We start from the raw sequence: 26,760 nt of genomic DNA, 5'->3' as shown, positions 1-26,760 counted from the left end.
AGAGAAAGAGTATGAGCAGGGGATGGGCAGAGAAAGAGAGAGAGGGAGAGAGAGAATCCAAAGCAGGCTCCATGCTCAGAGCAGAGCCCGAAGTGGGGCTCAACTCATGACCACAAGATCACGACAGAGAGATCACAACAGAGAGATCACGACCCAAGCTGATATCAAGAGTCAGTTGTTTAACTGAGCCACCCAGGCATCGCAATTGAAGTACTTTTTAAAATTAATGTTAATGTCCATGACCCATTTATCAGGGCACTTGTTGGGATGAGCACTGGATGTAATATGTAAGTGACAAATCACTAAATTCTACTCCTAAAACCAGTATTACACTATATAACTAACTTGGACTTAAATAAATAAATAATAAATAAGATGAATATTAAGCTCTAAAAACATTTGCACATTTTAGAATTCACAAATACCTTAGGTGTCATCTTACCTAGACTACTCCTTCAATTAAAAGAAAGTAGGAGAAAAAAATATATAATGAGTTATATGAGGTCAATGACTATGTAAAAAATGAATTAGGATTAAGTCATGAACTTATCCTGCTTTTCCCGAACCACCCTAGTTATATCAATGAAATTCCACGTGCTGGGAAAGCCCTCAGTTCTGGGTATATCAGAACCATTTATCACTCAGGATGTTAACTGACTGATGCTTGCTTAGTCCCAGTGTACTGCTGCTGCTTCTACCCACCTGCTTTGTTTTGCCTTCCTGTATGGAAGATATTATGCCAGACATCCTGTACCCAAAGATCCTTGGATTGGGATATGTAGGTAGCAGAGGGTACTACAACAGACAGATGCTTATGGGAGTCTTTAATCAGGCTCTGTGGGGGAAACAGACTTGGACTTAGGCATGATTCAGTTCATCTGTGTAAACATGTCAGCATCATGCCCCTCAACCCAGAGATATTCCCATTCTACGTACAACATAAGGACCAAACCTGGGGAAGGACAACTGTGCTGATCCTACCCAGCTCAGTGGGAACTTGATCACATGCTGTGATGATCACTGAAGCAAGACCAATGTTGATGATGTGAATAACTTTCTTTCATCTGAAAATGTTTCTATGAGTTATTCTCAAATAGAAAACATATTAAACACTTATTTTGTAAAAATTCATAATATTTAGGAAACAACTTCCTTTTTTACAATTCCTCTAGTGACTATGGAAAACAACGTAAGCACCAACAAGGAAAGTCCTGCCCATTGGTCTAAACTTTGGGGGTCCAGCTCATAAAAGCCCCAGATCCAGAGGAGGCACCAGAATCTGAAAACCTCACCTCTGGACAGGACCTGCCACCCTCCACCCCTGACACCATGACCCACTCGTGCTGCTCCTCTTGCTGCCAGCCTATGTGCTGCAGGACCACCTGCTGCCGGACCACCTGCTGCCAGCCCAGCTGCTGTGGGTCCAGCGGCTGTGGACACAACTGCAGTGGATCTAGCAGCTGTGGGTCCAGCTGCTGCCAGCCTTGCTGCCACCCAACTTGCTGTCAGACCTGCTGCCGGACCACCTGCTGCCAGCCCAGCTGTTGTGGGTCCAGCTGCTGTGGGTCCAGCGGCTGTGGACAAAACTGATGTGGGTCCCACTGCCACTAGCCAGTTTGCTGTACCCCCGTGTACTGCACAAGAACCTGCTACCACCCCACCTGCTGCTGCCTGCCTGGGTGCCTAGCCCAGGACTGTGGATCCAGCCGCTGCTAGCCTGACTACTGCCCAATATGCTGTCAGTCTACTTGCTGTAGGACCACATGCTGCTGCCCTTGCTGTGTCCAGCTGCTGCAAGCCTTCTTTGTTATTCATCTGCCTATTTAAGAGCTTGTGAATCAGATTGATGAAGTATGGACCACTTTTTTAAAATTATGTTCTTCCTTATGTCCTGTGAATCACTTGCCCTGTATCCTGCTTCATGTATCCTGCTATGGAGCCATGATCTCTGCTTTGACTCCAGGTCTTTGACTCAGGTCTTCATCCTGTCCCTCTAAGTATCTAGATAAAGAAACAAATCCTTATGACTCATACATGGGTGTCACCAAATAACGAAAGACTTCATATCATTTTTATATTTCAATCCTCCTATGATGCTTTCTACCTGTCATGATCACTTTGAATATCTCCCTAGATGCGGAGAGTCTTACTTATATTTCTTAATAAATCCTGTTCTATTCTGAATCTCATTTTGTCTCTCTTTTTTTTTTGTCCAGTGCTCCCAATGTGAGAATTTATACACAAGTTGCCTATCAAATGTAATGTCCATTTGGAGCCTCATATAGTCTTCCACAAATTATTATCTCCACTTTTGGATAAGGAAAGTTCACAGCAGAATGTCATAGCTGACATGGACAGACTCAGATCACAGACTACATCTCCTTCCCTTTCTGAAGTGCACTTACATTCATCTCTCCAGTCGTGTTAGAAAACACCCTGGGTGGAGAAGCCAAGATGATGGAACAACATGAAAGTTTTTTGTGTGTCTCGCATCCATGAAATACAGCCAGACCAACACTAAACCATCCTGCACACCTAGAAAACTGATCTGAGGATTAACACAACAATATGCACAACCTGAACCACAGAACTCAGCAGGTACACGGTGTGGAGAGGTGAACCTGGGGAGAGAGAAGCCTTGGAGGGCAGGGAGCTGCTTTTGCATGTGGAGAGAGGATGGAGACAGCAGGGGGTGTGTGGATATGGGAAAAGCACCCCTCCCCAAAAGCAGCTGGAGAGAAAGCGGAAAAGTGGAAACAGCTGCAAGGACTGAACTAAACAGGGAGAAAGGAGAAAGAAGAGGGTTTAAATTCCATTAAGACTGTAAACAGGGGAGTGCAGAGTCTGAAACTCCACAGCTCAATACCTGGAGGTGCTCTGGTGGGAAGGGCGAATCCTCAGGAGCAGAGTGGGGTCTGGGACGTTCTTGGGCCACATGGGGAGAAGTGGTTCCACTGCTGGAAGGACATTTGGTAGAGGCTGTGAGGCCACCTGGGCCCAGCAGACCCCAGAGAACGGCCACATTCGCTGGTGCTGGAACGATGTCATTGGGGGTGAAGCCTGGTGCCAGATGTGTGTTGTGATTTGCCATAATCCCTGAGGTGGTGCTGCTACACTGTCTCATGAACTTTTTCTGGGGTGGGCTGGCACCTGGCCCCAGTCTCTGGGCATTCGCAGCAGCACAGTCCTGCAAGCGTCCCTGGGTGCAGCTGGCACCCAGCCATTGCTTGGTGAGATCCTCCGCAGAGGGTCAAAGCCACAGTCCCTCAGAAGTGGAGGGCCAGGGAAGGCAGCCACATCTGAGACAAAACTCAGGAGGGAGGTGCTGCCTGGGGCTCAGTCATAGACAGTGTGGAAGCAGAGAGTGGACGGAAGCCAAAGACGAAGGACAGGTGCGCGATTGCTGATTGGGGAGAACAGAGTTCCCATACTAGAGACTGGGTAGCTGGGTGACACCATTTTCACTGCTCCCGCCCATGTGCATACATACCTACAAGCACCACAATCCACCCCAGTAGGCTAGCAGCGCCATCTAGTGGAGAACGGAGCCATTACACTAAGCCCCGCCCAACTGAGCCAACCTCGCTCTCCAAGGACACAAGTCTCACTGCCTGCTAAGTTCATGGACTATGAAGTACTTCATAATTGACTTCTAGGGAAAAATGAAGTAATTTCAGTCATATTTCAGTCTGTTAGCTGGTGCACCTATTCAACTTTATTTCTTTCTTTTTTTTCTCTCTCTTTTTCATTTCTTTTATTTTTCTTAAATACAGAAAGAGAAAAAATTCATTTTTATTTTCAATTTTTATTAAACATATTTTTCTTTAATTTTTTCTACTATAGTTTTTACTTTTGTGTAAAGTTTTTCAAAATATATTTTATTTCCATAATTTCATTTTAGTCTACCTCAGTGTATTCATTTTTTCAAATTTTCAAACAATTTATTTTTTTCTTTTTTCTCCTTTTTTTCTTTAATTTATCAAGCCACTGGCAACACCCAGACCAAAACACATCTAGGATCTACCATCATTTATTTGATTTGTGTGTGTGTGCGTTTAATTTTAATATTTTTTTCATTTTCATTTTAATTTTTTCTACCTCATTAATTGCTTTTCTCCCTTCAAAATGATGAAATGAAGGAATTCACCCCAAAAGAAACAGCCGGAAGAAACGACAGCCAGGGACTTAACCAACACAGATACAAGCAAGATGTCTGAACCAGAATTTAGAATCATGATAATAAGAATACTAGCTGGAGTCGAAAATAGATTAGAATCCCTTTCTGCAGAGATAAAAGAAGTAAAAGCTAGTCAGGATGAACTAAAAAATGCTACAACTGAGCTGCAATCTCGAATGGATGCTGCAGCGGCAAGGATAGATGAGGCAGAGCAGAGAATCAGCGATATAGAGAACAAACTTAAAAACAATAATGAAGCAGAAAAAAAAGAGGGAGATTAAGGCAAAAGAGAACGATTTAAGAATTAGAGAAATCAGGGGCGCCTGGGTGGCGCAGTCGGTTAGGCGTCCGACTTCAGCCAGGTCACGATCTCGCGGTCCGTGAGTTCGAGCCCCGCGTCGGGCTCTGGGCTGATGGCTCAGAGCCTGGAGCTTGTTTCCGATTCTGTCTCCCTCTCTCTCTGCCCCTCCCCTGTTCATGCTCTGTCTCTCTCTGTCCCAAAAATAAATAAACGTTGAAAAAAAAATTAAAAAAAAAAGAATTAGAGAAATCAGTGACTCATTAAAAAGGAACATCAGAATCACAGGGATCCCAGAAGAGGAAGAGAAAGAAATAGGGGTAGTAGGGTTATGTGAGCAAATCATAGCAGAAAACTTTCCTAACCTGGAGAAAGACACAGACATCAAAATCCAGGAAGCACAGAGGACTCCCATTAGATTCAATAAAAACCGACCACCAACAAGGCATATCATAGTCAAATCCACAAAATACTCAGGCAAGGAGAGAATCATGAAAGCAGCAAGGTAAAAAAGTCCTTAACCTACAAGGGAAGACAGATCAGGTTTGCAGCAGACCTGTCCACAGAAACTTGGCAAGCCAGAAAGGAGTGGCAGGATATATTCAATGTGCTGAATCAGAAAAATATGTAGCCAAGAATTCTTTATCCAGCAAGGCTATCATTCAAAATAGAAGGAGAGATAAAAAGTTTCCCAGACAAACAAAAATTAAAGGAGTTTGTGACCACTAAACCAGCCCTGCAAGAAATTTTAAGGGGGACTCTCTGAGGGGAGAAAAGATGAATAAACAAACAAACAAACAAACAAACAAACAAATAAATACCAAAGGCAACAAAGATTAGAAAGGACCAGAGACCACCATCAGAAACCCCAACTCTACAAGCAACATAATGGCAATGAATTCACATCTTTCAGTACTCACTCTAAAAGTCAATGGACTCAATACTCCAATCAAAAGACATAGGGTAACAGAATGGATAAGAAAACAAGACCCACCTATATGCTGTTTACAAGAGACCCACTTTAGACCTAAAGACACCTTTAGATTGAAAGTAAGGGGATGGAGAACCATCTATCATGCAAAAGAAAGCCAGAGTAGCCATACTTATATCAGACAATCTAGACTTTAAAATAAAGACTGTATCAAGAGATGCAGAAGGGCATTATATCATAATCAAGGGGTCTATCCACCAAGAAGACCTAACAATTGTAAACATTTATGCGCCAAATGTGAAAGCACCCAAATATATAAATCAATTAATCACAAACATAAGGAAACTCATTGATAGTAATACCATAATAGTAGGAGACTTCAACACCCCACTCACAACAATGGGCACATCATCTAATCAGAAAATCAACAAGGAAAAAATGGCTTTGAATGACACACTGGACCAGATGGACTTAACAGATATATTCAGAACATTTCATCCTAAAGCAGTGGAATATACATTCTTCTCCAGTGCACATGGAATGTTCTCCAGAATAGACCACATACTGGGACATAAATCATCCCTCAGCAAGCACAAAAAGATCGAGATCATACCGTGCATATTTTCAGACCACAACACTATGAAACTCGAAATCAACCACAAGAAAAGATTTGGAAAGGTAACAAGTACTTGGAGACTAAAGAACATCCTACTAAAGAATGAATAGGCTAACCAAGAAGTTAAAGAGGAAATTAAAAAGTATATGGAATCCAATGAAAATGATAACACCACAACCCAAAACCTCTGGGATGCAGCAAAGATGGTCATAAGAGGAAAGTATATAGCAACCCAGGCCTTCCTAAAGAAGGAAGAAAGGTCTCAGATACACAACCTAACCTTACACTTAAAGTGCTGAAAGAAGAACAGCAAATAAAACCCAAAACCAGAAGAAGACAGGAAATAATAAAGATTAGAGCACAAATTAATGCTATAGCAATCAAAAAGCAGTAGAAGAGATCAATGAAACCAGAAGCTGGTTCTTTGAAAGAATTAACAAAATTGATAAACCCCTAGCCAGTTTGATCAAAAAGAAAAAGGAAAGGACCCAAATAAATAAAATCATGAATTAAAGAGGAGAGATCACAACCAACAAAGCAGAAATAAAAACATTAATAAGAGAATACTATGAGCAATTATATGCCAATAAAATGGGCAATCTGGAAGAAGTGGACAAATTACTAGAAACATATACACTACCAAAACTGAAACAGGAAGAAACAAAATTTGAACAGACCCATAACCAGTGAAGAAATTGAATTAATAATCAAAATCTCCCAAAAAACAAGAGTCCAGGGCCAGATGGCTTTCCAGGGGAATTCTACCAAACATTTAAGGAAGAGTTAACACTTATTCTCTTGAAGCTGTTCCAAAAAGTAGAAATGAAAGGAAAACTTTCATACCCTTTCTATGAAACCAGCATTACCTTGATTCCAAAACCAACCCCACTAAAAAGGAGAACTATAGACCAATTTACCTGATGAACATGGATGCAAAAATCCTCAACAAGATATTAGCCAACTGGATCCAACAATACTTAAAAAAATTATTCACCACGACCAAGTGGGATTTATACCTGGGATGCAGGGCTGGTTCAATATCTGTAAAACAATTAATGTGATTCATCATATCAAAGTTCATCATAAAAGAAAGTTCAAGAACCATATGATCCTCTCAATAGATGCAGTGAAAGCATTTGACAAAATACAGCATCCTTTCTTGATAAAAACCCTCAAGAAAGTAGGGATAGAAGGATCATACCTTGAAATCATAAAAGCCATATATGAATGACCCAACACTAATATCATCCTCAATGGGGAAAATCTGAGAGCTTTCCCCCTAAGGTCAGGACCACGACAGGGATGTCCACTCTCACCACTGTTATTCAACATAGTATTGGAAGTCTTAGCCTCAGCAATCAGACAACACAAAGGAATAAAAGGCATCCAAATCAGCCAGGAGGGAGCCAAACTTTCACTCTTTGCAGATGACATGATACTCTATATGGAAAACCCAAAAGATTCCACCAAAAAACTGCTAGAACTGATTCATGAATTCAGCAAAGTTGCAGGATATAAAATCAATGCACAGAAATTGGTTGCATTCCTATATACCAACAATGAAGCAACAGAAAGAGAAATCAAGGAATCAATCCCATTTAAAATTGCCCCCCAAACCATAAAATACCTAGGAATAAATCTAACCAAAGAGGTGAAAAATCTATACAATGAAAACTATATAAAGGTTATGAAAGAAATTGAAGAAGACACAAAAAAAATGGAAAAAGATTCCATGCTCCTGGGTAGGAAGAACAAATATTGTTAAAATGTTAATACTACCCAAAGCAATCTACATATTCAATGCAATCCCTATCAAAATAACACCAGCATTCTTCACAGAGCTAGAACAAGTAATCCTCAAATTTGTATGGAACCAGAAAAGACCCTGAAAAGCCAAAGCAATCTTGAAAAAGAAAACCAAAGCAGGGGGCATCACAATCCCAGACTTCAAGCTATACTACAAAGCTGTAATCATCAAAACAGTATGGTACTGGCACAAGAACAGACATTCAGATCAATAGAACAGAATGGAGAATCCAGAAATGGAGCCACAAACGTATAGCCAACTAATCTTCGACAAAGCAGGAAAGAATATCCAGTGGAATAAAGACAGTCTCTTCAGCAAGTGATGCTGGGAAAACTGGATAGCAACATGCAGAAAAAATGAACCTGGACCACTTTCTTACATCGTACACAAAAATAAACTCAAAATGGATGAAAGACCTAAATGTAAGACAGGAAGCCATCAAAATCCTTGAGGAGAAAGCAGGCAAAAACCTCTTTGATCTTGCCCACAGCAACTTCTTACTCAACACGTCTCCGGAGGCAAGGGAAACAAAAGCAAAAATGAACTACTGGGACCTCATCAAAATAAGCTTATGCACAGCAAAGGAAACAATCAGCAAAACTAAAAGGCAACCCATGGAATGGGAGAAGATATTTGCAAATGACATATCAGATAAAGTGTTAGTATCCAAAATCTATAAAGAACTTATCAAACTCAACACCTCCAAAACAAATAATCCAGTGAAGAAGTGGGCAAAAGACATGAATAGACACTTCCCCAAAGAAGACATTCAGATGGCCAACCGACACATGAAAAAATGCTCAACATCACTCACCATCAGGGAAATACAAATCAAAACCACCATGAGATACCACCTTATACCTGTCAGAATGGCTAACATTAACAACACAGGCAACGACAGATGTTGGCGAGGATGCGGAGAAAGAGGTACCCTTTTGCACTGCTGGTGGGAATGCAAGCTGGTGCAGCCACTCTGTAAAACAGTATGGAGATTCCTCAACAACTTAAAAATAGAACTACCCTATGACCCAGCAATTGCCCTACTAGGCATTTATCCCAGGGATATAGGTGTGCTGTTTCGAAGGGACATATGCATCCCAATGTTTATAGCAGCACCATCAACAATAGCCAAAGTATGGAAAGAGCCCAAATGTCCATCAATGGATGACTGGATAAAGAAGATGTGGTATACATATACAATGGAGTATTACTTGCCAATCAAAAAGAATGAAATCTTGCCATTTGTAAGTACGTGGATGGAACTGGAGGGTATTATGCTAAGTGAAATTAGTCAGAGAAAGACAAAAATCATATGACTTCACTCATATGAGGACTTTAAGAGACAAAACAGATGAACATAAGGGAAGGGAAACAAAAATAATACAAAAACAGGGAGGGGGACAACATTTAAGAGACTCTTAAATATGAGGAACAAACAGAGGGTTACTGGAGGGGTTGTGGGAGATGGGATGGGCTAAATGGATAAGGAGCATTAAGGAATCTACTCCTGAAATCATTGTTGCACTATATGCTAACTAATTTGGGTGTAAATTAAAAAAAAAATTAAAAACATTAAAAAAAGAAAACACCCTGGGTCTGAGCACCAGCAAGATGTTCATTTGAGTGTCTTCTTTGACCACGTAAGTATTGTTTTCCTGTATATGCAGGTGACTCTGGGTCAAAGTTGTAGACATCAGTGTTCTACAATTCAGACATCAGAAGCCACATATGAGGGCAGCGGGACCTGCCCTGTAGAGCTCTTGTGAACACAAGATCCCTTTGTTGCCTTGGGTGCTGCCCAGGCCCTCAGCACACCTCTGCATCAGATATAGGTGAGCAGGCGGTGTCCTCATGGGAAAGAGACACATCTGAACACACTTGTTTTTGCATGTGAAGCAAAAATCACATGCAAGAAATCACATTCTTGTTTGGCTTCCTAGTCCTCAGGACCTAATGGCAGGGTAAAAAGGTATTAGTTAGTTTTCTGCCAAACATATTATGCTTCCCAACTGTAAGGCAATTTGTTACCATGATCAAAATGTTACCAAGACTATTAAGGACAAACAATGTCAGAGACTGAGAGACCATGCAATGGGCATGTATGACTTTGAGAAACCCATGAGCTTTGGACCATCTAAGGAACAGAACACCTTCCATTTTTTTTGTGAAGGAACCATGAAGCATTTGATGGGAAAAAGATGCCTGTTCCAGGGAAGTGAGAAGAATGTGAGAAAGAAGAAAGAGAAAAAAATGTGGGCATTCATAGGAGTCATGATGGACAGAAGTCTGGTGCTTCTGGTCCTGAAATAATGGTGCTCCCTCAGCATTCAGAGATGTGGGGCTTGATTCGAGTTCTGAGAGGAATATGAGACTATGCTCTGGGTCACCTCCTGGGAGCAGTGGAAGGACCTCTGATGAGCTACAAAGGGTCATGTCTGAGACACATGCCAACATTGGAGCTTAGGCATCCAGGATCCTCTGGAGAGACTGTCAAGGGCAAACTTGCCTACTGCTGGTTCTTTTTTTTTTAATGTTTATTTTTTTTGAGAGAGAGAGAGAGGGTGCAAGTGGGGGAGGAGTAGAGAGAGAGAGGAAGACACAGAATCTGAAGCAGGCTCCAGGCTCTGAGATGTCAGAACAGAACCCGATGTGGGACTCGAACCCACGAGCCATGAAATCATGACCTGAGCTGAAGTCAGACACTTAATGGACTGAGCCACCCAGGCGCCCCCAGAGCTGAAGTCTTTATAAACCAAATCTCCAGAAGCAAGAGTTGAGTATTTTCTTAGTGTGGCACACACAGGTAGTATGACATTGTGCTGTCCATGAAAAGAGCCCATAGGCACAGAGATGCAGATCTGGTGGGTAGAAATTGTCCCAAACACACAAATTTCTGAGATATATGGCTGGTGTATTCAATACATCTTGGACAATCTATGGTTTTCATCACTGTTTCCAACATTTTCTTAATTTGATTAATAAGCTGATACATTTTCTGGATGAAACAAAGATAAGATGGAGGAGGATGAAGGGGAAGGGGAGGAGGAGGAGTAAGGAGGCAAGGAGAGAGGAAGAAATGAAGGAAGGAGACAGAAAAGAAAAGAAAAAAGAAAAGGAAAAGGAAAAAGAAAAGGAAAGAAACTTCAGAACAGAGGAGAGGAGAGGAGAGGAGAGGAGAGGAGAGGAGAGGAGAGGAGGGGGAAGGGAAGGGAAGGGAACGGAAGGGAAGGGAAGGGAAGGAAGGAAAGAGAGCAAATGTACATAAAAGTGTAATCAGCTACGTGAAGACACTGACAAGGCTAGCTAACAAGGTAAGGACTAAGTCATCAATTCACCCTGGTTTGCCCATACTGCCCCACTTATAACACCTGAAAGTCCCACATCCTGTGAAAGCATTCAATCTAGGTAAATTAGGAGTACTGGTCAAAAAGGACTCACAATTACTGATGCTTGCTTAGTCCCAGTGTAGTGCTGCTGCATCTACCCACCTGCTTTGGTTCTGTCTTGCCACATGGAAGAGATGATGCCAGACATCCTCTACCCAAGAGACTTTGGTTGAACTGGGATACAAGTTGAGTAGGGTGCTATGGGAACAGATTTGCCTGTGGGAGTCTTGAATCAGGTTTTTGTGGGGAAACAGACCAGGGCTCATGCAGCTACTAAATTTGTCCCTGTGAACATACCAGCATCATGCCCATCACCTCAAGGATACTCCCAATCCACATACAACCTAAAGATAAAAGCTGGGGAGGGACCACTGCTCTAACCCTAACTAACAGGAACTAGATCACATGATGCAATGGTCATTGAAGTGAGAATGATGCTGCTGTTGTGACCACCTCCCTTTCACCTGAAAATGTTTCTGCGAGTTATTCTCAAATAGGAAACCATTAAACACTTATTTGTAACGATTCATAACATTTAGGAAACAACTTCCTCATTTATGATTCCCCAGTGACTATGGAAAACGATGTAAACACCAACAAGGAAAGTTTTGCCCATTGGTCTAAACCTCGGGGGTCCAGCGCATAAAAGCCCCAGAACCGGAGGAGGCACCAGAATCTGACAACCTCACCTCTGGACAAGACCTGCCCAACCTCCACCCCTGACACCATGACCCACTCGTGCTGCTCCTCTTGCTGCCAGCCTACGTGCTGCAGGACCACCTGTTGCCGGACCACCTGCTGCCAGCCCACATGCTGTGGGTCCAGCGGCTGTGGGTCCAGCTGCTGCCAGCCTTGCTGCCGCCCAACTTGTTGTCACACCACCTGCTGCAGGACCACCTGCTGCCAGCCCAGCTGCTGTGGGTCCAGCGGCTGTGGACACAACTGCGGTGGGTCTAGCGGCTGTGGGTCGAGCTGCTGCCAGCCTTGCTGCCGCCCAACTTGCTGTCAAACCACCTGCTGTAGGACCACCTGCTGCCAGCCCAGCTGTTGTGGGTCCAGCGGCTGTGGGTCCAGCGGCTGTGGACAAAACTGCTGTGGGTCCCACTGCTGCCAGCCAGTTTGCTGTACCCCCGTGTACTGCACGAGAACCTGCTACCACCCCACTTGCTGCTGCCTGCCTGGGTGCCTAGCCCAGGGCTCTGGATCCTGCTGCCAGCCTTCCTGCTGCTGATTGCCTCGCCAAGAACCACCATCTGACTTGCCACTTGGGAATTGGTCACTGCCAAGCGTTGCGGAAAGCCAGCCCACAATCCCCAACATCTTGGTTATTCATCCGCCTGTTTACAATCTTGTGAATCACCCTGATGAAGTGTGGACCGCTTCTCCCTGATTCGCTTCTTCTTTCCTTCCTCTGGGTCATGTGCCAGCTTCACCCATCCTGATACAGAGTTAGGATCTCTGTTTGGTCTCCATAGTCAAGAACTTTATCCTGTCCCTCTAAATACATTAGCAAAACAACTCCTCAGGAATGACCTATAACTTGTGGAAACTACTGAAAGCCCACACGGGTATGCTTCCTTTCTCGGTGTACTCATGAAGCTTGTACGCCTCTTGCTGCCTGTCATGTTCCCTTTCAATGTCTCCCTAGACACGGGGAGTCTCACCTGTATCTCTTAATAAATTCTCTATCATTTGGAATCACCTATTGTCTTTGTTTTTTATTTTATTTTATTTTATTTTATTTTATTTTATTATTTTAATATAGTTTATTTTACAATTGGCTAACATACAACACCCAGTGCTCATCCCAACAAGGGCCCTCCTTAGTGCCCATCACCCATTTTCCCTTCTCCCGCACCCCTGCCATCCATCCTCAGTTTGTTCTCTGTATTTCAGAGTCTCTTGTGGTTTGCCTCCCTCTCTCTCTGTTTGTAACTATTGTTTTTGCCCTTGCCTTCCCCCACGGACTTCTGTTCAGTTTCTCAAGATCCACATATGAGTGATAACGTAGGAGATCTGTCCTTCTTTGACTGACTGATTTCACTCAGCGTAATGCATCTAGTTGCATTCATGTTGCTGCAAATGGCCAGATTTCATTCTTCTCATTGCCAAGTGGTATTCCATTGTATATATAAATCACATCTTCTTTATCCATTCATCAGTTGATGGACATGTAGGCTCTTTCCATATTTTGGCTATTGTTGAAAGCATTGCTAGAAATATTGGGGTCATGTGCCCCCAGCATCAGCACTCCTGTATCCCTTGGGTAAATTCCTAGAAGTGTTACTTCTGGGTCATAGGGTAGTTCTATGTTTAAGTTTTTGAGGAACCTCCACACTGTTTTCCAGAGCGGCTGCCCCACTTTGCATTTCCACCAACAGTGCAAGAGGGTTCCGTTTCTCCACATCCTTGCCAGCATGTGTAGTTTCCTGATTTGTTCACTTTAGCTACTCTGACCGGTGTGGGGTGGCATCTCAGTGTGGTTTGATGTGTATTTCCCTTTGAGGAGTGATGCTGAGCATTTTTCATGTGTCTGTTGGCCATCTGGATGTCTTCTTTGGAAAAGTGTCTATTTGTGTCTTCTGTCCATTGTGTCAAGAGAATACTTAAACATCATAAAAGCCATATATGAAAAGCCCACAGCTAATATCATCCTCCATGGGGAAAAACTGAGAGTGTTCCCCATGAGAGCAGGAACACGACAGGCATGCCCACTCTAACCACTGTTGCTTAACATAGTGTTGGAAGCCCTAGCATTAGCAATTGGACAGCAAAAATGAAATAAAAGGCATGAAAATTGGCAAAGAGGAAGTCAAACTTTCCCTTTTTGCAGACAACATGGTACTCTACATGGACAACCCAAAAGACTCCAAAAGAAGACCCCCTAGAACTGATACATGAATTCAGCAAAGTTGCAGGGTACAAAATCAATGTACAGAAATCCATTGAATTTTTAGACACCAATAGTGAAGCAACTGAAAGAGAAATAAAGAAATTGATCCCACTTACAACTGCACAAGAACAAAAAAATCCCTAGGAATAAACCTAACCAAAGAGGTAAAAGATCTGTATGCTGAAAACTAGAGAAAGCTTATGAAGGAAATTGAAGAAGATGCAAAGAAATGGAAAAGCATTCCATGCTCATGGGTTGGAAGAATAAATATTGTTAAAATGTCAATACAACCCAAAGCAATCTACACATTCAATGCAATCCCAATCAAAATTGCACCAGCACTCTTTTCAAAACTAGAAGAAACAGTCGTACAATTTGTATGGAACCACAAAAGACCCTGAAGAGCCAAAGTAATACTGAAAAGAAATACTGAAAACCAAAGCGGGAGGCATCACAATCCCAGACTTTAGCTTCTACTACAAAGCTGTAATCATCAAGACACTATGGTATTGGCACAAAAACAGACACACAGACCAATGGAACAGAAAAGAGAATCCAGAATTGGACCCTGTTTCCAATGCGAGGTTTTGTACGTACATTTTACATCACATGCAGTGTCCATGTGGAGCCATACACAGTCCTCCACAAGTCATTATGCGCATTTTCAGCTGAGGAGATTTCACGGTGGAATGTCCCACAGCTGACATGGACACACTCGGATCCAGGACTGTGGTTCGGGCGCTTGCTGAAGCGCACTTACGTTCAGATCTCCAGACGTGGTAGCAGACACCCTTAGTCTCAGCGCCAGCCAGGTGTCCATCCGAGGCCTTCTTTGACCGCAGAAGTGTTATTCTCCTGTACAGGCGGGCCATCACTGGCACTACGTTGTAGACATCAGTGTCCTACAACTCAGCCACAGCAGCCATATGTGAGGACAGCGGGACCTGCCCTTTAGAGCCCTGGGGAACACGGGATGCTCCTGTTGCCTTGGGTGGCATCCAGCCCCTCAGCACTCTTCTGCCTCACATACAGGTGAGCCTGCGGTGTCCTCGTGAGCAACAGAGGCAGCTGAACACGCTTGTGTTTGGGTCATGCGTATCACATTCTTGTTTGGCCTCCTCGTCCCCAGGACCTGATGGTATAGTGAAATGGCATCATGTGATTTTCTGCCAAACCTATGTATCTCCCCTCCCATAAGGCAGTTTGTCATCGTGAGCAAAATGTTGCCCAGAGAGTTGATGAAGCATGGTGTCAGGGCCAGAGAGATCATGCAATGGGCATGTAGGACTTTGAGTCATCCATCAGCTCTGAACCATCTAAGGAAACAGAATAAGCTCTGCTATATTGTGGAGGAAGTGTGAGCAACTGAGGGGGAAAAACGATGCCTGCTCCATGGGGGCGAGGAGAATGTGAGGAAGAAAAAAGAGACAACAACGTGTGCATTCCTAGGAGTCAAGGACGAAGGCTGGTGCTTCTGGTCCTGAACTACTGGTGCCAACTCAGCGCTCAGGGCTGTGAGGCCGATTCAGGCTCTGAGAGGAAGAGGAGACAGGGCCCCGGGTCACTTCCTGGGAGCAGTGGAGGGACCTCTGATGAGCTTCGAAGGCCCCTATCCAGGACACATGCCACCATTGGGGACTACGTACCCAGGATGCTCTGGAGAGACTGCCAAGGCCAAACGTGCCTAGCGCTGCTGGTTCTCAAGAGCGCCATGTTGGCAAAATGAGATGAAAACCTGACACAACCCATGTTTCCGAATATTGGCTGGATGTTGACTAAATCCTTCATGAGTATTCCCTTTAATTCTTGGAGGGATTTGCAAAGTAGGTATTAAGGTTCCCATTGTGTAGGTGAGGAAATTGAGACTGAGTGGGGTAAAGGAATGTCAGAGTTTGGTTTCTCCCAGAAACTACCCTGAATAAAGGAGTCTGGGAATGTGGTTTCTTTGGGGAGGTCACATCACACTGGTCGGAGTGTAGTGAAGTGTCACAGGGAAGAAGCACTCTGAGACCAGCATCACAGTTTGCAACTAAAGCTTTAACCTGAAAGATATCTCAGAAATCACACACACACACACACACACACACACACACACGTTGAGATTCTCCTATTTCAGCAATGAGGGAGCAGGAGTCTTTATAAACCAACTCTCCAGAAGCACGGGTGGAGTGTTTTTCTCCATGTGACATGCTCAGGCAGCCTGACATTCTGCTGTGCATGAAAAGAGCACTTAGGCATAGAGGTGCAGATATGGTAGGTACATTATCCTAAACATACTAATATCCAAGACATAGCCCTGGTGTAGTCAAGACACCTTTGGCAATCTATCGTTTTCACCACTCATTTCAACATTTTCTTAATTCTATTGGTGGTCAGATGCAATTTCTTGAAGATACAGAACAATGAGACAATAGAAGATGGAGGGCAGAAGCAGGAGTAGGGAGGCATCAAGAGGAAACACAGGAAAAGGAAGGAGGGAGGAAAAGAAAAGAAAAGAGAGGAAAAGGAAGAAAGACAAAAAAGGAAGAAGGAATGAAAGGTATAAAAGGAAAATTGGAGAAAGGAAATAACAGTTTGAAGGAAGGAAAGGAATGGAGGGAAAGAGAGTGATGAAGGGAGGGAGGGAGGGAGCCAGGGAGGAAGGAAGGAAAAGAAAGGGAAAGAAAGAAAGAAAGAAAGAAAGAAAGAAAGAAAGAGGGAAGGGAAGAAGGAAAGAAAGAAAGAAAAAGAAAGAAAGAAAGAAAAGAAATAAAAAAGCAAGAAAAGAACAAAAGAAAGGAAGAAGGAAGATATGAGAGGAATGAAGGAAGGAAGAAGGAAGGAAGAAAGGAAGGAAGGAAGAAAGGAACAAACAAACAAGTGAAGGAACAAAGGGAGGAAGAAAGAAAAAGAACTGACATAAATAAAGATGTAATCTGTTACATCAGTGAAGGCACTGTGCAGGCTAGTTAACAAGGTTAGGACTAGAGTCACCAAATCACCCTGGTATGCCCATACTTCCTTAGTTATACCACTGAAATTCCCTTATTCTGAGAAAACACTCAAGCCTAGGTAAATCAGGACTACTGGTCAATAGGAGGTACACTAACTGATGTTTGCTAAGTCCCAGTGTACTGCTGATGCCTCTTCCCACTTGCTTTGGTTATGCCTTGCCATATGGAGAAGATGAGGCCAGATATCTGCTACCCAATTGTCTTTGATTGAACTGGCATACAAGTGGGGTAGGGTGTTACAGGAGATAGATATGCCTGTGGGAGTCTTGAATCAGGCTTTTGGGGGGGGGGGAAACAGGCCTGGGCTCACACATCTACTAAATTTGTCCCAGTGAGCATATCAGCATCATGCCCCTCACCTCGAGGATACTCCTAATCCACATATAACCTAGGACCAAAGCTGGGGAGGGACAGCTGCTCTGACCCTACCCAGACCAGCAGAAACTAGATCACATGATGTGATGATCATTGAAGCAAGAACAATGCTGCTGATGTGATCACTTTCTTTCATCTGAAAATGTTTGTATGAGTTATTCTCAAGTAGGAAACACATTAAACACTTATTTTGTAATGATTCCTAACATTTAGGAAACAACTTCCTCATTTATGATTCCCCCAGTGACTATGGACAAAATGTAAACACCAACTAGGAAAGTCCTGCCCATTGGTCTAAACCTCGGGGGTCCAGCGCATAAAAGCCCCAGAACCGGAGGAGGCACCAGAATCTGACAACCTCACCTCTGGACAGGACCTGCCCACCTTCTACCCCTGACACCATGACCCACTCGTGCTGCTCCTCTTGCTGCCAGCCTACGTGCTGCAGGACCACCTGTTGCCGGACCACCTGCTGCCAGCCCACATGCTGTGGGTCCAGCGGCTGTGGGTCCAGCTGCTGCCAGCCTTGCTGCCGCCCAACTTGTTGTCACACCACCTGCTGCCGGACCACCTGCTGCCAGCCCAGCTGCTGTGGGTCCAGCGGCTGTGGACACAACTGCGGTGGGTCTAGCGGCTGTGGGTCGAGCTGCTGCCAGCCTTGCTGCCGCCCAACTTGCTGTCAAACCACTTGCTGCAGGACCACCTGCTGCCAGCCCAGCTGCTGTGGGTCCAGCGGCTGTGGACAAAACTGCTGTGGGTCCCACTGCTGCCAGCCAGTTTGCTGTACCCCCGTGTACTGCACGAGAACCTGCTACCACCCCACCTGCTGCTGCCTGCCTGGGTGCCTAGCCCAAGGCTGTGGATCCTGCTGCCAGCCCTCCTGCTGCTGATTGCCTTGCCAAGAACCACCATCTGGTCACAACACTGATTTTTGTCTGGGAAACAAAGTCACTGCCAAACATTGCTGAAAACCAGCATGCAATCACAAACATTTCTGTTACTCATCTGCCTGTTTACAAGCTTCTGAATCAGCTTGATGAAAGTCAACCACTTCTCCCTGATTATCTTCTTCCTTCCTCTTTAAGGCTCACATGCCAGCTTTACACATCCTCATACAGCCATGATTTCTGCCTAACTCTGTAGTCAAGATCTTTATCCTGTCCCTCCAAGTACTTTGGAGAAACAAATCCACATAACTGACACTTAAGTTTTTGCAAAAATGGGAAGTGTGCACTAATATGTTTTCTTTCTCGGTGCACTGATGGTTCTTGTATGCTGCTTTCTTCCTGTCATGATCCCTTTGAATGTCTCCCTAGGTGCCTCACGTATATTTTTTAATAAATCCATTTGTCATCTCATAATGTCTTTTTTTTAATTTTTAAAATTTATTTTATTTTTTCAAGTCTTTTTTTAAAACATTTATTTATTTTGATAGAGAGAGAGAGAGACCGAGGGAGGGGCAGAGAGAGAGGGAGAAAGAGAATCCGAAGTAGGGTCCATGCTGAGCATGAGATCATGACCTGAGCCTAAATCAAGTTGGATGTTCAACTTACTGAGCCACCAAGGCACCACTTGTCTTTTTTTTTTTTTTTTTTTTTTGTATAGTGTTCCCCATGTAAGGATTTATACACAGGTGGAATATCACATGCAATGTCTAATTAGAGCCTCATACAGTCCTCCACAAATCATGATCTCCATTTTCAGGTGATGAAATTTCACAGTGGAATGTCATAAGCGATATGGACAGACTAAGATCCCAGACTCTGTCTTTTACCCTTACTGAGGTGCACTTACATTCATATCTCCAGATGAGTTAGAAAAACCCTGGGACTAAGCACTAGCAAGATGTTCATCTGAGTGTCTTCTTTGACCACGAAAGTACTGTTTTCCTATATATGCAGGTGACATCTAGCACTAAGTTGTAGACATCAGTTCCCTACAAATCATCCAATAGCAGCCACGTGTCAGAGCAGTGGGACCTGCCCTTTAGAGCTCTTGTGAATACAGGATCCTTTTGTTTCCTTGGGTGCTGTCCAGCCCCTCTGCACTCCTCTGCATCAGATACATGTGAGCATCCAGTGTCCTCACAAGAAAGAGACACAGCTGAGCACAATTGTGTTTGGGTCATGGAAATCACATTCTTGTATGACTTCCTGGTTCTCAGGACCTAATGGCAGAGTAAAAAGGTATCAAGTAATTTTATGCCAAACATATTTTGCTCCCCAACGGTAAAGCAATTTGTCATTGTGATCAAAATGCTGCCAAACCATGAGACTCTTAAAAACTGAGAACAATCTGAGGGTTGATGGGGGGTGGGAGGGAGGGGAGGGTGGGTGATGAGTATTGAAGAGGGCACCTGTTGGGATGAGCACTGGGTGTTGTATGGAAACCAATTTGACAATAAATTTCGTATTTAAAAAAATGCTACCAAAACAATTAAGGAAGGACGACGTCAGGGATTGAGAGGTCATGCTTGGGGATGTAGACTTCGAGTAATCCATGAGCTCTGAACCACCTACGGGAACAGAACAACCTCTGGTATTTTGTGAAGGAACTGTGAAGCATTTGAGGGGAGAAAAAGATGCCTGTTCCAGGGAAGTGAGAAGAATGTGAAGAAGGATAAAGAGAAAATGATGTGGACATTCATAGGGGTTGTGATAGAAGGCTGGCATTTCTGGTCCTGAACTAATGGTGCTGCCTCAGCACACAGGGATGTGAGGCTTGATTGAGGCTCTAAGAAGAATAGGTAACTTAATCCCTAAGTCACCTCCTGGGAGCAGTTGAGGGATCTCTGATGAGCTGTGAAGCCTCATATCCAGGGAACATGCCAATGTTTGAGTTCTAGGTATCCGGGATGCTCTGGCAAGACTGACAAAGTGAAACGTATTTACCGATGGGTCTTAAGAGCTAGGTGTTTAGGTTATGGGATGAGGAAATGACACAACGTGTGTTGTCTACTACTTGTTAGGTATTAAACAAATGCTCTATGTACATTATCTTTAATTCTGAATAAACTTTCAAGGAAGTGTAAATATTCTAAATATTTTAGAAAAGAAGAAATTAAGACCAAGAGAGGTAAATTAAAGTCATAGTTTGTAACCTCAGAGAATATATTTTGAGAAAAAGAATAAAATATAGTTTGTTTAGGATGTGCACTGCACACTAACAGAGAATTGAAGAAATGGGGTGAGTAAGGGTGCACATGAATCTACTATCACTGTTTGCAACTGATTATACCTGAGTGAAAATTATCAGAAATGATGTAAAATATACATTTTAGAGTTACCCTACCTGATGAAAATGGAGATGGAATCTTCATAGACAACTCTCCAGAATCATTGGTTGTGTTTTTATCAACATGGTATGCACAGACAGCATGACTTTCTGCTGTTGCATGAAGAGAACGCTTAGACATAGAGATGTATATGTGGCAACTGGAAGTTGGCTTGAGCACACTGAGATCAAAGATACATGATTAGTTGTGCCAGTCAGTTTCAGGTGCTATAATGAACTTCCATAGACTGGTTGAATCACACAGTAATATTTATATGCCACATTTCTGGAGGCTGATAAGTCAAAGATCAAAGTGCTGGCTGATTACATGTTTGGTTGGACCTTCTTCCTGGTTTGCTGATGGCTGCTTTATGTCTGTATCTTCAAATGGCAAGGAGAGAGTGAGAGGGCTTTGGTCTCTGTCTCTTATTAAAAGAGTATCAACCCTATTATTGGGGCCTTATCCTCATAAGTTAGAAGGTGAACTATTGTAGAAAAAAATAGCTATTAATGGGTCTATCAATTGATTTAATTTAAGGTATTCCATAATTATATACCATGATCCTTTAGGTTTTTGCAGGGGCCAGACAGGCAATCAAATACAGTTGTGCTGGGAGCTACCATCCCTGTATTCTTTAAGTCTTTGAGGGAGCACTAAACTCCATGGATTGCTATTGCTTCTGGTTAATACATTGATCAGGAAGCGAGGAATTTTTAGGGGCTCTTATTTCGCCTTTGTTTCTATTATGGTTTTCATTTCACATGTCTGGAGATGTACTTCTGCTGCAAAGAGTGCACATAGCTGAGTTTCCAACTGTTAGCAACTTCAGGATCTACATCAGCTTTACAGATAAGGCCCTGTTCTTTCTGTAAACTCCTGGATAATTGCACACCATGAAGGTACTAGGGCCTAGCATTTTCTTCCCAACATGAGACTTGTTAATGGCTATCTTTGCTCTGGATATCTCCATTGGGTTGGCCAATGTTTTGTTAGACCTGCATGGCAGTCTTATATCCTCCTTGCCTAATGCTACCTCTTTCGTACTTTTTTTGAAAGATGTTACATCTACATGGCAGTCTGTAGGTTTTTGCTGTCTAATCCACCTTAGTTCCCCCATTCTTTTTAAACCTTTCATAGGCATCACTCCCCAGTGAATTCCTTACATTCTTACCACTGTTTCAGTGTCTGATTCTCAGAGGACCCAAATGATACACAATGGAAGGATTCTGTCACTCACTACCTACTCAAGTAGAAGGGAAATGAGTATAAAGTGGACCTTAATACTAATTAGACCCACATGAGATGGACATGAATCAGAACTCCATTTATTACCTGGCCTCCATATGCATGCATTGTAACACAAGGAGTCCTGGTATCACTGTCTGCTCAAACTCTGAATCCAACACCTTTAGATATATCTGGGTTCTCACCTTTCCCAAGTGTACAGTTACTCTGGCATATGGTTATAAATCCGTTGTGGAAGGACTGGGGGGAAACAATGATACACACACACACACACACACACACACACACACACACTTCGTTCTTGCAGTATCTTTCTCAAGAAGACTAACCCTCTCCTTCAATTGAAGGGCTCTAGTCTGAGAACTGACTTGGGTCTGGAAACTGAATTGGAGGTCATCATTTTCCATTGAAGTCACTAACAGCAGCCTCTGATTCACCTGTCCTTGATCCTTTTCCAGTGTATATACTGGTGTCAGGGTAATACTCTTGTTGGCTGCATAATTACCTCACCCTTAAGGAAGCCATAGTCTATTAGTCAGATCTCTGTGAGTCAAGGACCACTGATTGACATTTCTTCCTATTTTAGTAATTATATCTACCACAACTCTGCTCTCTGTCATTCCCCATTTCCCAGTTCCCCATCATCAGTTTATACCATCAATCCTGGCCACAGATGACTACCACCACTGACCTTTTCAATGATGCATATGTTTTACTGCTTCTGTGAAGGAATCTCTTTTGGGACCTCTCAGGGAACATGATTAGTTTGTGGGCTGATATGAAATAAATCCATTCTACCATATATGTTTCTCTGAACCTTTTGACTCTATTCACAGTAGTCTACCAGGCAGTTCTAGAATCCTCAGTTCATGTTCTGTAGGCCACTATAAAACACTGCATTTCTAGAAAACACCTTATCTAGTGAGGTTAACCTTGGCACTTGCTTACATATAATGCCATAAAAAGGCCAAGGGGAAAAATGTTATGGTCAATGACATATGAATGACTATTGTTTTCACATACTGTTATCCTTTCTCTATAATATATGGACTTTGGGAGGGAGAATGAGAACATGTAGGCTTATAATTTGTAAATTTGAAGTACAATTTATGTTGAGTCAGGGATATAGAGTTAAACAACACAAACAAAATGCCAGATTATCACAGGAAGAATGAAGGGAGAAGAAACTACTCTCTACTAAAAATAAGCACAATGGATTCAATGTGTTTTGTGGTAAAACTTGAAAATATAATAATTGTGGTCTTTTAAAGAAGGTTTCTGCCTTCAACTTGGCCCATCCATAATGGGAAAGAAATAAGAAAAATTTCCAGAAAAATCAAAAGATTGACATGCACATGAAACAGAAATGAGATAAATATTTTGACCAAGCAATTCTATCCGCAATCTGCTCCTAGGTGGATTCCAAAGATATGTTTATATATGTTTACCAAACAACCTGCAAAGAAACACTCATAGAAGCACTATTTTTTTAATAGTCCAAAACTTCAAAAAACTTACATGTTTATCAACAGGAAAGTCAAGAAATTAATTATGTCATATTCATTCAGTGAAAGAAACAGCAATGACAAAGAATAAACAACAAATAATTACATTGGTAGTCTCTCAATCATAATGTAAAGGGAGCCAATTCTATACTATTTCATATATATGAAGGTTTTAAAAAGCCCAAACTGACCTATATGGTTACAAGTCAACACAGTGATTAGTCACCTTTGGGGGTAAGTGAAGAAGTATAAATTAGAGAGACTGAATTTAATTTCTATTTCTTATTCTGGTCATATTGATATGGGTGTGTTCATTTTGTGATAATCTATCAAGATGGATTAATAACTTCACCCTTTTTAAATGAATGGTATACCTAAAAATTTTTAAACATGTTAGATCCAAAAGATAAAATAAGTATCACCTTAACTAATCCAATTCCCATATCAAATGAAAGCAAATAAAAAAGAAATATAAACAACAAATATTAACTGAAAATGTGCTATCAGTGAGGTGAGGCCACACACTCTGCTGGTTAACAAGGTTAGAAGTAAAGTCGCCAACTCATCCTGGTTGGCCCACTGACCCAGTTATTTAACTGAAGTCTGCAAATCCTGGGAAACCATTTGTTCCAAGATAAATCAAAATTACTGGTCATGAGGAGATACATTAACTGATGCTTGCTTAGTCCCAGTAAACTGCTGCTGCTTCTACCCACCTACTTTGGTTGTACCTTGCCATATGAAAGAGATGATGCCAGACATCTCACCCAAGAGTCTTTGATTGAACTGAGATACACAGGTGGGGTAGAGTGTTACAAGAGACAGATATGCCTGTGGGAGTCTTGAATCAGGCTCCTGTGGGGAAACCAACCTGGGCTCAGGGATCTACTAAATCTGTCCCAGTGAGCATATCAGCATCATGCCCCTCACCTTGGGGATACTCCCAAACCAAATATAATGTAAGGCCCAAGGCTGGGGAGGGAACACTGCTCTGACCCTACCCAGACCAGCAGAACTTGATCACATGATGGATGCAATGGTCATTGAAGCAAGAATGATGCTGCTGATGTGACAAATTTCCTTTAATCTGAAAATGTTTCTATTTGTTATTCTCAAATAGGAAACACATTAAACACTTATTTTGTAACAATTCCTAACATTTAGGAAACAACTTCCTCGTTTATGATTGCCCCCAGTGACTATGGAAAACAATGTAAACACCAACAAGGAAAGTGCTTCCCATTGGTCTAACCTTCGGGGGTCCAGCCATAAAAGCCCCAGATCCGGAGGAGGCACCAAAATCTGACAACCTCACCTCTGGACAGGACCTGCCCACCCTCCTCTCCTGACACCATGACCCACTCGTGCTGCTCCTCTTGCTGCCAGCCTACGTGCTGCAGGACCACCTGCTGCCGGACCACCTGCTGCCAGCCCACATGCTGTGGGTCTAGCGGCTGTGGGTCCAGCTGCTGCCAGCCTTGCTGCCGCCCAACTTGCTGTCAAACCACCTGCTGCCGGACCACCTGCTGCCAGCCCAGCTGCTGTGGGTGTAGCGGCTGTGGACACAACTGCGGTGGGTCTAGCGGCTGTGGTTCCAGCTGCTGCCAGCCTTGCTGCCGCCCAACTTGCTGTCAAACCACCTGCTGCCGGACCACCTGCTGCCAGCCCAGCTGCTGTGGGTCCAGCGGCTGTGGACACAACTGCGGTGGGTCTAGCGGCTGTGGGTCGAGCTGCTGCCAGCCTTGCTGCCGCCCAACTTGCTGTCAAACCACCTGCTGTAGAACCACCTGCTGCCAGCCCAGCTGTTGTGGGTCCAGCGGCTGTGGGTCCAGCGGCTGTGGACAAAACTGCTGTGGGTCCCACTGCTGCCAGCCAGTTTGCTGTACCCCCGTGTACTGCACGAGAACCTGCTACCATCCCACCTGCTGCTGCCTGCCTGGGTGCCTAGCCCAGGGCTCTGGATCCTGCTGCCAGCCTTCCTGCTGCTGATTGCCTCGCCAAGAACCACCATCTGATTTACCATTTGGGAAATAGTCACTGCTCAACGTTGCAGAAAGCCAGCATGCAATACCCAATATCTCTGTTATTTATCTCTCTTTTTTACAAGCTTGTGAATCAGCTTGATAAAGTGTGGACTCCCTCTCCCTGATTCTCTTCTTCCATCCTCTTATGGGTCACCTGCCAGCTTCATGCATTCTGATCCTGTCATGAGGCCTGTTTTGAGTGCATAGTCAAGATCTTCATCCTGTCCCTCGAAGTACCTTAGAGAAACAAATCCTCATAATTGACATACAGGTTTTTGCAACTATGGAAAGTCTACTCTAATATGTTTTCTTTCTCAGTGTACTCTTGGTTCTTGTATGCTGTTTTCTTCCTGTCATGGTCTCTTTCAATGTCTCCTTAGATGCAGGGAGTCTCACTTATATTTCTTAATAAATCCTATACCATACGGCATCCCATATTGTCTTTGTTTTATTGTGCAGTGTTCCCAATATAGGGATTCATACATAGACTGCATATCACATGCAGTGTCCGCTGGAGTCTGATACAGGCCCCCACACATTTTAATCTCCATTTTCAGATGAATATATTTCACAGGGGAATATCATATGTTGATATGGACAGACTTCTATCTCAGACTGCATCTTATAACCTTGCTTAAGTGCACTTACATTCATAACTCCAGATGATTTAGAAAACACCTTGAGTGTTAAAACCAGCAAGATGTTCATTCGAGTGTCTTCTTTGACCATGGAAGTATTGTTCTCCTATATATGCAGGTGATGTCTGGAACTAAGTTGCAGACATCAGTGTCCTACAGATCAGCCTTCAGCAGCCAACGTGAGGGCAGCGGGACCTGCCCTTTACAGCTCTTATGATCATAGGATCCTTTGTTGCCTTGGGTGCCGTCCAGCCCCTCAGCACTCCTCTGCATCACATACAGGTGAGGATGTGGCATCCTCATGAGAAAGAGACATAGCTGAACACACTTGTTTTTGGATTGTGGAAATCACATTCTTATGACTCCTTCGGTCTTCAGGACCTAATTGCAGAGTACAAAGGTATGAGGTAATTTTCTGCCAAACATATTATGCTTCCCAACTATAAGGCAATTTGTCATCATGATCAAAATGTTACCCAGACAATTAAGGAAGGATGAATCAAGGACTGAGAGACCATGCAATGGGCATGTATGACTTGAGTAATCCATGAGCTCTGAACTATCTAAGGGAACAGAACACCCTCCATTATTTTGTGAA

At 43.2% G+C, this 26,760-nt stretch overlaps 3 protein-coding genes across 3 annotated transcripts; all 3 read left to right on the top strand.

Annotated features, from left to right (window-relative positions):
* Nucleotides 1–1,293: 1,293 nt before the first annotated feature.
* Nucleotides 1,294–12,913, top strand: LOC123602919 (keratin-associated protein 9-9-like). Its single transcript, XM_045487240.1, has 3 exons — nucleotides 1,294–1,421; nucleotides 1,551–1,587; nucleotides 11,865–12,913. The coding sequence occupies exons 1-3, from the start codon at nucleotides 1,330–1,332 to the stop codon at nucleotides 12,444–12,446; spliced, it is 711 nt and encodes a 236-aa protein (XP_045343196.1). The 5' UTR covers nucleotides 1,294–1,329; the 3' UTR covers nucleotides 12,447–12,913.
* A 4,827-nt stretch (nucleotides 12,914–17,740) lies between these two features.
* LOC123603685 (keratin-associated protein 9-9-like) lies at nucleotides 17,741–18,834 on the top strand. The gene has a single exon (XM_045488830.1). It carries the CDS (start codon nucleotides 17,878–17,880, stop codon nucleotides 18,364–18,366), a length of 489 nt encoding a protein of 162 aa, XP_045344786.1. The 5' UTR covers nucleotides 17,741–17,877; the 3' UTR covers nucleotides 18,367–18,834.
* Nucleotides 18,835–24,781: 5,947 nt separating this feature from the next.
* On the top strand, nucleotides 24,782–25,954 carry LOC123603683 (keratin-associated protein 9-9-like). The gene has a single exon (XM_045488828.1). The coding sequence runs from the start codon at nucleotides 24,854–24,856 to the stop codon at nucleotides 25,487–25,489; it is 636 nt and encodes a 211-aa protein (XP_045344784.1). The 5' UTR covers nucleotides 24,782–24,853; the 3' UTR covers nucleotides 25,490–25,954.
* Nucleotides 25,955–26,760: the final 806 nt, after the last annotated feature.

The sequence above is a fragment of the Leopardus geoffroyi genome, chromosome E1 (genome assembly GCF_018350155.1).
Source record: "Leopardus geoffroyi isolate Oge1 chromosome E1, O.geoffroyi_Oge1_pat1.0, whole genome shotgun sequence".
Taxonomy (NCBI): domain Eukaryota; kingdom Metazoa; phylum Chordata; class Mammalia; order Carnivora; family Felidae; genus Leopardus; species Leopardus geoffroyi.
Note: the sequence above shows the minus strand (reverse complement) of the source record. Positions and strands in the feature narration are given on the sequence as shown.

Coding starts and splice junctions, on each gene's coding strand:
- LOC123602919 (XM_045487240.1), top strand. CDS start 1,330: ATGACCCACTCGTGCTGCTCCTCTTGCTGCCAGCCTATGTGCTGCAGG. Junction 1,422..1,550: donor TGCCAGCCCAGCTGCTGTGG/GTCCAGCGGCTG, acceptor CAGCTGTTGTGG/GTCCAGCTGCTGTGGGTCCA. Junction 1,588..11,864: donor CCAGCGGCTGTGGACAAAAC/TGATGTGGGTCC, acceptor AGCGCATAAAAG/CCCCAGAACCGGAGGAGGCA.
- LOC123603685 (XM_045488830.1), top strand. CDS start 17,878: ATGACCCACTCGTGCTGCTCCTCTTGCTGCCAGCCTACGTGCTGCAGG.
- LOC123603683 (XM_045488828.1), top strand. CDS start 24,854: ATGACCCACTCGTGCTGCTCCTCTTGCTGCCAGCCTACGTGCTGCAGG.